The 12,045-nt window shown below is 42.3% G+C and overlaps 1 protein-coding gene across 1 annotated transcript in view; it reads left to right on the top strand.

Moving 5' to 3' along the window:
• LOC145439960 (uncharacterized) overlaps positions 1-8,197 on the top strand; it is a 48,801-nt gene extending 40,604 nt beyond the window's left edge. Inside the window, exons 12-16 of the mRNA XM_080317629.1 lie at positions 3,990-4,089; positions 4,397-4,754; positions 6,478-6,574; positions 6,774-6,873; positions 7,885-8,197. Of these exons, the coding sequence (XP_080173755.1) occupies positions 3,990-4,089; positions 4,397-4,754; positions 6,478-6,574; positions 6,774-6,873; positions 7,885-8,197 (968 nt within the window). The remainder of the gene's footprint in view (positions 1-3,989; positions 4,090-4,396; positions 4,755-6,477; positions 6,575-6,773; positions 6,874-7,884) is intronic.
• The last annotated feature ends 3,848 nt before the right edge of the window (positions 8,198-12,045 follow it).

The raw sequence follows: 12,045 nt of genomic DNA, 5'->3' as shown, positions 1-12,045 counted from the left end.
CCATGTATCAGAGTGAACGTGGAGATTTGAGCACTTAAACTATATGCAATATAATAACATGGTCCAATTCAATAATCTAATCCATAAACTATACAAATAGAGCAACGACCGAATATCGTGATCCGGATTGATCATAGTATATTGAATTGCCGTGGAGTGGTTGTTTTGTTAGGATAATGTATATAAGAAAATAAAGGAAGGATAACAAAATATATTATAGAATAAGCAGAGCAAATTTGCAAGCAAATTTGCCAGGCACTTCCGCATCGGACCCGAATCCGATAACTTCACTCTTCACGTATCCGGATACTCCGGGAACGCGACCGGCGATGCTCTCGTATATCACAACAATCGACAATTCTCAACGTATGAATCGGATCATGATGATTCGTCATGGAATTGCGCTTCTTACTTCGAAGGAGGCTGGTGGTACCGGAGATGCGCCAACAGCAATCTGAACGGGAACTTCAACAAAACAGGCAAGAAGGGATTTTGGTGGCGGCGGAGTAGTGACGTCATCATTCACACCCTGCGCTACTCGGAGATGAAGATTTATAAACGCGAACGATGCGTTGCACACAGGAGATGGGCCGTGAGTAGGATTTGGAATCTTGCAGACTTGACAATTCGTGATATTTCATCAACCAACGTTCAGGTTTTCCAGCGGCGAAAATACGGCAACGTGGATTTCTACCGAGGTTGGAATGATTACAAAATAGGATTCGGGGATTGTGATGGGGATTTGTGGCTCGGTAGGAATGTTGTTACAATTGGATTTGGTTCCTTCAAGTTGTAGAATTTTGTCAATCGTAAATCGGTCATTATCTGAGTAATAAAGTCGGGCGCAATTCTGGCAAAATTGTAACCAAGTCAATCCAAGGTGCCGCGTCACAAGTTAATATTACTTTTAATTTTGGCTCGAGTTGAGTCAGTTCAGTTTTGTGGTCAAGTAATTTTCATCCCTTTTCTTACAGCTCTGCTTGGGTGATATGGAATGTCTTGCATTCATAATATAGCGATTTTCCTCTATATTAACATTTCTGGTCTCCTTCAAGTGCCACACTGACGAATTACCAATACTTTTATAACTTTCTATTCGTCGAAGCTGCAATAAAATGCCTGTCTTGACCGTCCAAGTTTCGAGTCATATATGACTCGGTCGAGTCATGTGCAGATGACTTAATGCACAAATTGACGCAAGTCGAAAAAAATATCCAAATGTTACTCGGCAAAATATCGCGGCGTCACCATTATGTTTGATGACTTTTTCATACCTGCTAAAAATGCACTCTCTCAATACACAAGATCCTCGTCAAAGGGAAATATCTACTTACTCCCACCAGGGCTGTGGAGTCGGTAAATTTTTCCACCAACTCCAACGCCAGACATTTTCAATTTACCGACTGCGACTCACTGGCATAGCCAAATTGTACGAAATTTTTCCTAAATTAGTACAAAGTTTAGTATTTTTGAGCATATGTATTCAACTTGAAATTTTTCTTTGCGTGAAATATGGTTTGGATAGTTTTTTTATTGTTATGTGCCCGCTTCTCAACAAATCAAAATATAAAAATGCGCATTTTGTACATAATTTAATTTAACTGTATTCGTGTGTGCTGCCAGCGGGTTGCGGGACTATTAGGCATCAGCTTTTCGGTGCAAAAATGTCCACCAAGACACAGGGTTGCAATGATTCGAGTCATTTTCTCAAAATATGGTCAGGTCGTGGTCAGGTAATCTTGATTAGCTCTTGATGTCATACTAACACTGTTGCCCTATACGGCCGTAAACCAAACTTTACGCTGATTGGTCGAGAGACAATGGCCATGGATACGACGCAGCAACGGAGGACGCTGCATTTACCTAAACCTATAGTCGGCACTACGATGTATTCCTATAGCCGTGTAGACTGTATAAAAACGACAAGATTACAGTCAAATGTTTATTTCTTTATCCATAATAAAATTAGGAAAGGAAATAAAATATTTAATAACATATACTGAAATATAATGCCGAAATACTGCAGTGAATGCAGTGCCACCAATGACAATGAACTGGGGAAGAACAGATCTTTCCATTCATTTTCTTCCAACGTAAAGGACAGGAAGGCTTGGGAATGCAGAGTATAAGAAGGCAGGACTATTTGTGACATACATTTGGGCCTGAATTTGATGCCAATAAGAGTGATTTACTTGTAATTATCTAGCAGCAGTCGAATATAAACTAATTTTCTGTGATTTCTGCCCAAGTTCAAATTTCATGAGCTCATCGCATGTGCTGTTACGATACCTCAAGCACACCAGTGCGGATGAGGTCTGCTCAGCTAGAATCACTCTATCATGTGAAGCACCCAGATATCCATATGGAAAAAGAACAAGACCGATCTTTGCTACATTCACATGAGTGATGCTTAGTAGTCTTGAATGGCCCTTTCTTCGTGCAATAACCCCCACGATATTAAATACCTGTTCATACTGTACTGTCCTTGAAGTGATTTGAAAAGAGATGTTGCATATGGAGTAGGCTACCTGCTGTCTTGTTCCCCTCAAAGCACTCCAAAACCCTACCAAAATTGCTACTTGTGAGTCGAAGAGCCCTATGTATTTACCCCATTCTGCACATCCTCTCTGTTCTGATGTCCTCTGGGCTTAGGTAGCTAATCTGCATATGACTGACTTCGTTGGCTTCTAACCCTAAGATTCAGGTGATGGATTTGAAGATTCCATTTCAAGACTACACGATGGCGATTCTAAATCATGATCACCCGATAACAATGTAAGATTTGCATGTGCAGCATCCGCAACATTGGAGGAAGACAGTTGACACGGCATGGAGTTCAGGGTCCGCCTCTTTGCAATGCGCATATCTTCTGCTTCACCACGGAGATTGCGACTGGGAATCGCACCTCTCTTTAGACGTGACTGTATTGGTGTATCTATAATGCACTAGCAGCAGAATCTTCCTTGCAAAAGTGGTGGGAGCAAATTATTATTATTATTATTGTACACAACAGTGGTGCTTTTAGTCTGTTTAAGGCTTTGTGCTCCACGACATGACAGTATTTGAACTGATCAATGCATTTATTCTTGTCTTTGACATTCTTTCCACTCTCTCACGCATCGGCTCGCGATTCATCGTGTCGTTAGCTGCCGACTTGTATCTTGGCTCACTGTGATTTCTGGGCTTTTTAAGTGACTGCAACTGCAGTGAGGTCGGCGATGAGGAGCAAATGAAGCTTGTGGAAGTAGGATTGAAATCCTGCCTCCTTACTCTGCATTCCCAAGCCTTCCTGACCTTTGCGTTGGAAGGAAATGAATGGAAAAATCTGTTCTTCCCCAGTTCATTGCCATTGGTAGCACTGCATTTATATACTCAGCAGTATTTCGGCATTATATTTTAGTATACGTTACTAAATTTTTAATTTTCTTTCCTAATTTTAATATTGATGACGAAATAAACATTTAACTGTAATCTTGTCGTTTTTATACAGTCTAGACGGCTGTAGGAATACATCGTAGTGCCAACTAGGCTTAGGTAAATGCAGCGTCCTCCGTTGCTGCGTCGTATCCATGGCCATTGTCTCTCGACCAATTAGCGTAAAGTTTGGTTTACGGCCGTATACCTCGCCCAGACATTGCTTCATTGATTTGGTACCATCTTTTAAGTTTTCTTTTTCTAATTTCCTTTTTTAACTAACATTTGTTACAGACAAGTGTTCCTTGTTTGATGCGGGTGCGATCAGACTAACTGACCTCCAAAGTCGTATCGATCATTCCTATCTGATACCGAATACTGTGCATGCATAGTTTCAGTACCACCATTATTGCTGTCTGTTTGTTATGTATTTTGGTTGGATGGAAATAAAGACTCTCTCAAGTCGGGTTATTTTCCGTAATGGAGAAAATGACTTGAGTCACGAAAAAGCGCGACTCGATTCAAATATTCTATGTCGTGAAGTGGTTCATGTCATTCTTACGTTTTGTCTCCAGGACTCGAGGAATTGCATCAAGCAACAAAGGGAGGAGACATGTCGTTGGAAATCAACATGATGTTGAAAGATGAAAGAGAACAATTATGGGCCAGATACAGGTAATCTTTATTCGAATGCATTTATTAATTGATCTCACGTCACGACTAAGTCAAAATTAGAGCGTTTTGGCAAAAGAATTTTTTCCCGTCGAACTTATTGGGTCAAAATTTATCATTGTGTACATCACCAAAGTCATGACTGATGACATATCGGAGAGCGCAGGACGTGAAAAGTCAGTAGTTCTTCCTGGAAAGAAGTGGAAGCTGCTTGAGTGAGCATGCAGACCAACAAAATACTTGTCGTGCATGACTGTTTGAAAAAACTCCGAACCACTGACCACTGACTTCATACAATTCTCATTTCCAGCAACTTCATCATCGGACCCGAATCCGAGAACTACACACTTCACGTATCCGGATACTCCGGAAATGCAACACACAATGCTCTCGTATATCACAACAATCGACAATTCTCAACGAAAGACGTGGATCACGATTGTCGTTTGTCAGATAATTGCGCTTCTCTCTACGAAGGAGGCTGGTGGTATGGCTATAGCAACTGCGCCGAGAGCAATCTGAATGGAAACTTCAACAAAACAGGTTGGAAGGGAATTTGGTGGTGGGGGAATGTTTTTGATAATGTTCTCCACTCGCCACACCTCCTGCGCTACTCGGAGATGAAGTTTTCCAATTACAAACGATGTGCTGCACACAAGAAATGGACTGTGAGTAGAATTTGGAATCTTTCAGATATGAAGCTCGGTTTATGATGAACTGAAGTTCAAATCTTGTCGAAGCGACAAAAAAATTTTGCACCATAACCTCGAACGCGGACTCGGAGAAGATGATCCTTGATATTTAGGGATCAAGTCGAGTCGATTCATTTTCCGTAATTATGAAAATGACTTGAGTCAAGTCGAGTCAACAAAAACAACAGCACTACATTTACGAGATGGCGACCACCTCATACAAAACGCTTAAACGTCCCAACAAATTGTATCACGCGTATGGTTGGATTATCCGGATAACGGTTAACCGCAGGTATTTTTACTATCTGATATCCGGATATAATTCTGCCGGTTAACCGGATAAAAAAGAATCGTTGCTATGCGTTTTACACTTTTTAGTAAGCTTCAATAAGTCGTATTCAGTGTTTTGCGCGGCCGATTAGCGAGAAGCGTGTTGCCAATTAGCGAGATGCGTCTGTGCACATCGCACAATGTAACGCAACGCGATCTCCTGCTGAGATGATCGTTGCATTAGGTCATTGATTGCACGTTCGGCTATCGTGTCTGGCCTGATTTATCGCGTCTTCAACAAGCCTATAGTTCCGCTGGATTGAAGAATCGCATCTTCAATAGGCCCTGTGCAGTCTGCACACTATTCCATCGCTGGCCTGCACAATCGCATCTGCATTGGCTTGGTGCTCACGATATTGTCGCTGACCTACACAATCGCATATGCAATAGGCCTACGCTATCATCGCTGGCCTAACCATCGCGTCTCGGACCTAGCATGCGTTGGCTGCTTGGCTCCTATTTCTGAATGTCTTGGTGACGATATGCCGTTAAGTGTATTCTAATTAGTGATTCTGAGAGTGACACCGCGAAACTGAATGACATCGAATGTTCGCAAACATGTGCGTGCGTGCAAGCGTAATTGATTTCCGCTGATAATTAATTCGAAAAAGATCGAAACCCCCTCATTTTATTTCAAACCTCCCTAAATTTTCGGCTGGCTGCGTGCCTGATCACGTGAATTAGAGCGAGGTATCACGTCGGCATCAATTCCAGTTTCAGCTACTCGTCCTTCTAATACTCCAAACCTAAACATAAGAATGTTCAAAAGGAATGTAAAGTCGTTAAAGTTTCCGGGAAACGACCTGCCAACCTTTAGACTCTCTACGAAGCGCTGCTTACTATTCAGCCCACTTCTGTGGAAGCTGAAAGAGCATTCAATGCATGAGGTCTCTTTGTTACAAAATTCCGGGTTTGTTACAAAATTCCGGTCCCGGCTACAGGATGCCACAATTGACGCATTGTGCTTTATAAGGAAGGTGTTGCAGAAGCAGTGAACATTAAATTTGCGAGGTTTTTCTCGTATTCGCTCGTACTGCACGTGTAGGTATAGGTACTCTACAAGAACACGGTGTAATGATTTTGCGATCCGTTTTTCACGCTGACCTCATGAAATCGATGATCTCGCTTAACAGTTGTTATCCGGTTAACCAGTTAGATAAATTACAAATATCCGTTATCCGGATAGTGAAAATTATTGATATCCGAACTAACCCTAATCACGCGTAAGTTCGTCGACTCGGGGAAGCTTGTCTGATCCCTGTATCGTCTGTATTGACGCATATTCTCAACCCTAATAAATTGATGCTACCTTGGTAAATTTGAAACAATTTTTCGGCTGGCCACCGCGTCTCGCTAAATTCCGTTTCAGGTTTTCCAGCGAAGAAAATACGGAAACGTGGATTTCTTCCGAGGTTGGGATGATTACGTGTACGGATTTGGGGATTGTGATGGAGATTTGTGGCTAGGTGGGATAGTTTTGAATTTGACTCCTTCAAGTTGTAGGATTTTGTCAATCGTAACTCGGTCATTATCCGAGTAATAAATAACTTTATTGTGAGATGACTAGAATATTCTAGTTCGTGTAGCGGTATATGGCATTTTTGCCTTGAAAAGTAATGGATTCCAAACGAACGCGTTTTATCATTTCACAACGATTGTCTCCAGGACTCGAGTCATTGCATCAATTAACAAAGGAAGATGACATGTCGTTGGAAATCAACATGATGTCGAAAGGTAAAAAAGATCATTTGTGGGCTAAGTACAGGTAAACAAAATCCTCACAATTTATGTCAAATATGGCCTCTATCATTTGCTAATTTATTAGTTCAACATAGTCGTTTTTCCGTATGATAGGGCGAATATGGGTCTAGGACCCCTAGAAAATATTGAAATTATGCGCCGAATTATATTTCGCTAATTTCGTACGCATTCTGCGATTGTTCAGCTGCATTTCAGCTGTGGCAGTTGCTGACATTCTCAACTTTCTTCCCTCAATTTCTCTCTCGCCTTGCAAAAACGACAGTCTCATTTTAGGCAAATCTAGTCTAATTGGTCGACGCGACACAGCGTTTTCCATTGCGACGCCATCATGCAGTCCTGGAATAATAGGCTGCGCTGCGAGAGTGTGACTGTGGCGCAAGTTTAGAATGTAAACGTGGAATGGCAGCGACCGATATTGCAGCTTCGTTCCGCTTCGCTGAAGCTTTACTCAGACTTATTTTACGGCAGCTACTGTAGAATTTCTGGCAATCCAAAAGTTGTCTTCCAGAGCTCAGAATTTACTGAATCCGGTCTTGATCGAAAGCTACTGTCGCACTGATTTCGAAAATATCAATCGAAATATGGTGAAGCACCGTACTGAGATGAAAAACCACCCTCAACATCTAAAATCTGCATTGTTCAGAACAATCGGATGACCGCAACAATGACCATAACAATGACCCATTGCGGCTCTTCGATTGTTCGGACAATGCCGATAATTCAGACTTGAAGGGCGAATTCTAAGCGGTTCAGTGCCTGATCATATTTTTATTTACATTTTCGGAATCAGTGCGACAGTAGCTTTCGATCAAGACCAGATTCAGTAAATTCTTTGCTCTGGAAGACAACTTTTGGATTGCAAGAAATCCTACAGTAGCTGCCGTAAAATAAGTCTGAGTAAAGCTTCAGCGAAGCGGAACGAAGCTGCAAAATCGGTCGCTGCCATTCCACGTTTACATTCTATAGTGCAACAATGTTCAGTGAGCTCGCGGTTTGCAATTGTTGACCTTTCCAGTTCCTTTCGCGTCGGCCCCGGCTCCGAGAACTACACTCTGCACGTATCCGGATTCTCCGGGAATGCGTCCGACGATGGTCTCGCATATCACAACAATTCCCAATTCTCAACGAACGACGCGGATCACGATGGTTGGTCATCGAATTGCGCTTCTGAATACGAATCAGGCTGGTGGTATCATGAGAAGTGCGCCTACAGCAATCTCAACGGAAACTTCAACAAAACAGGCTGGAAGGGAATCTGGTGGGGGTGGGATGGTGGCGTCATTCACTTCCTGTGCTGCTCGGAGATGAAGTTTTACAAAAGAAACTGAGAAGAGCGACATCTCGCGAAATAAATAAACGTAACAGAACCTTGGATATTTCCCATAAGAATAGGTGGGTTAGAGTCACTTCCACCATGAAGGCAGGGTGTGAAAGATAGAGCCCGAAGGTTTTTATGTGGCTATGACCAAATCCCATCATGGTTTTTAAAAATGATAAGCCTGCATATCGGTCAATATATGGCCTATTTTTTCAACTTCATGATAGAAAATGGAGTCTACCCAAGCTATCTAAAAAAAGCCAGAGTAGTCGCTGTACACAAAGCTGGGGATAGAACTAATGTCACCAACTGCCGTCCGATATCCGTTCTCCCATGCATCGGGATTGTATTCGAAAAGTTGCTCCTCTCCCGCCTGTCCTCATTCCTCGCCAAAATGTCTGTCATTTCCCCTCAACAATTTGGCTTCCGAAACAAACACCAAACCGCTCATGCCCTCCTAACAGTGGCCGAACAGTACTATGATATCTCAGAGAAGCGAAATGTGGGATGTAGCATTTTTCTCGACCTAAAAAAAGCGTTTGACTGCGTAGATCATAAAATTCTCATCTCGAAATTGGCGCGTTACGGACTTCGGGGCCCACAACTTGAGCTCATGAAAAGTTACCTCACTGGACGCCAACAAATGGTTGCGATCTCAGACACCTTGTCCTCTCCTCACCCGGTGACCTGTGGTGTGCCCCAGGGCTCAGTACTTGGACCGGTCCTTTTCACCTTATATGTCAACGACATTTTTGAAACCTCATTGAACACCACACTGTTCGCTGATGATACTCACCTCCTCTCTTCCGCATCTTCGACGGCAGAGCTGGATGCCCTGACTGGTGACCAAATGCTCAAAGTCCATGAGTGGACGGCCCAGAACAACCTTTGCATAAACGCCTCGAAATCGCAATTGCTGACAGTAAATTAAAAAAAAAAACTAACCGTTAATATCGCTGGTCAGCCCGTTTCCAACACAGATAATGCCAAATATCTCGAAGTTTTACTGGACTCGAACATGTCCTGGAAGAGTCATATTCAGTCCCTAGAAACTAAATTATCACCGAAGTGCGGCCTGTTCTACAGCCTTGGGCGCTTCATGCCAGCATGGGTTCTTCTGATACTCTTTAAATCCTTAATCCAATCGAAGTTACATTATGGCATCCTCTGTTGGGGGGCTGCCAGTAAAACTGCACTCAAGCCACTGCAGAAACTACAGCATAAAGTACTCCGAATCATAGCTAGGGCTCCAAAGGGGCCTGGCTGCCCATCCAATAAGTCGCTGCTGAAGAGATTTGGCGTCCTAAACATAGAAGATATGCGGAAACTAGAAATCGCCAAGTTTATGTATCAGTTTCACTGCGGTCGTTGCCCCGAATATTTCAATGACTTCTTTACCTCTGAATCAAAAGCGCACAAGTACAACACACGCGCCGCGTCCACGTCGTCCAAATATCATATGATCGACCGAAAAGATCATCGCTCCATCAAATATGCCGGACCTGATGTGTGGAACAGTATCCCGCCGGCCATCCGACAGTCGACGAGCATGTCCACATTCAAGTCGAAATACAAGCAATTACTACTAAATAAATACAGTCCATCCTCAAGATTACCGGACCACGACTGACCCATCGATCTCTCTTCCCATGACATGCCGCCCTATTTCTTGTCGCATTCTTTTTCTATGCTATCTTCTTTACTTTCATTCAGTGTGCATGCCTCCTCTTTACATCGCCTAGGCCAAGGTGGGTGTCAGATTCCATAGACTACTCCTTGTCGCTTCGACATCTTCCTGTCTTTTCATTGTATCGCATTTTTTGTGGTGTATTGAACTGATAAAATTGCTAATAAACCAATGATGATGATGATTTCCAACCTTAATCGTGTGTAAATGAGAAAAATACACCGCTTGTCCCCAGTTTACACCCCAAGAGGTGTGCTCGATTTATAAAACTTGAAAAATGGGAGATGGGTTCATTCATAGATTACTGACCTGCGGTAGGTATTGCTAACTTCAGTCCAATGCTCTGCTTGACAGTGCCATCTGGAACTGCGTCGGATACTATTTCTTTCATTTATGCGTCCGGTGTGTCAGCACATGCTTGTACAATAACGTACATACCTGGTGAATCTCCAGTGGTTGCCCCAACGCTGCGCCCATCCTTTCATCGACTGACTATATGTGCAGCAGCGTGGGTTAAATTTTTGTTTTTAGGCTCAGCTCGTGTGTATTTTCATCTATTTGTTGGTTAATTTGGTATATTACAAAACCACGAAACTACTCTTGCACAAACGATCATGAATTTATCCTTGCATTTCTTCTGATTAGTGTTGGAATTGGATTTTGTTGATTCCGATTCTCACTAACCTACCAACTAGGGTTACCATATGTCCTCCTTCAAGAGGATTTGTCCGTCTTTTTCTGGAAATAGAAAATGTACTTATTTTTTAGTAATTCTTCCTACTTTATATCTTTGACAAACAGGCATCATTAGGACAGGCACAACTAGAATACGCCATAAATGATACGAAATCTGCAATGCGGATGTTCATGCGGGTCTTTCGGGAGTAGCAACGTAAAAATAACAATTTTTAGTCAACACCACAGCAGTATTATTATTATATCATTCGGGAATCGAGTCGGAGTTGTAAATTGTTAAGTGTCCGCCTTTTCGGATCCCAAAATATGGTAACCCAACTACTACACCTTCATTGAAACTAAATGAAATTTCTTTTCCGTTGGCTCTGTCACCTTGAATTTGACTTGTGCTCATTATCACAATATATGAACAACGTATAACATAGGCTTACCATATTTTGGAAATCTAAAAAGAGGACACTTTTTCAGAAATTTCATGCTTGCAAAACCGGAGAAGAATTCCCAAAAACCGGTGAATTTTTCCCACTTTGTGATCGGTTGACTAGAAGAAAAAAGGTCATCTTTTCCGCTCACAGCTCAAAATACCGTTTTTTTCTCCACACTTACAGGTGGATGACTAAAAAAAGGTCATATTTTCGCTCAGAGCTAAAATCACCGTTTTTCACTCCGTAATACCCGCCGGAGCTTCACTTCTGTGCTAAATTGCGGCATATCACTCGCGATTTGCTCTAATTCTGACCTAAATTTTCAAAAAAGAGGACAAAAGGGCGTCCTCCGAGGACACTTTCAAAAAAGTCAAAAAAGAGGACGAATCCTCTTAAAAGAGGACGTATGATAAGCCTAGTATAACAGGGGCCATTATGTTCCTCCAGATCGATTACGCACATTCGCAGCCTTAATAACGTCTTATTCTCTCTAAATATACTTCGTGTTTGAGTTAAACAGCTGTGGTTGAAGAACTTGCAAACCTCAGTGCAGGATTGTAAGGTTATGTAGCCTACAAAGCTAACCTTCGCATAAGGCACTGATCGATGCTCATCTGACCAAACTGACCACCATTTTAGAGGTGCAAATGTAGGCCTACATCACTAGTCAGAAGGCCGTGTTATTTTTGGCATTTCGAAAGATTATGAAAGTTATAGATAGAAATGTCAACAAGTATTGGAATGAGTCTGCATGAAGCGACGAAACAAGTGTGTATCGCTAAATTCCTAAATTGAGGTCCGTGAACCCTTCGGAAAGCCACAGTCTATCGTCCAAGGGATCTGTAATACGAATGAAAATCGTAGGGTCGAGGCCAAAACGCTGAGTACTGAAATCTGGATTACCGATATACTGTGGATTGATCAACGCGGGTAGTAAATGATATCCAGCAATTAGGGATGTAGCTTAATGACTAGGCCTTTTGCTGTTGTCACCACTCGTGCATTTTTACCTCATGTGGCCGACACGCGCGACCGATGCTGTAGGCAATA

This window comes from Botryllus schlosseri, chromosome 5 (assembly GCF_051294905.1).
Source record: "Botryllus schlosseri isolate E-star chromosome 5, Bs_hap1, whole genome shotgun sequence".
NCBI classification, from domain to species: domain Eukaryota; kingdom Metazoa; phylum Chordata; class Ascidiacea; order Stolidobranchia; family Styelidae; genus Botryllus; species Botryllus schlosseri.
The sequence above is the reverse complement of the archived record's forward strand: the minus strand, read 5'-3'. Positions and strand labels throughout refer to the sequence as shown.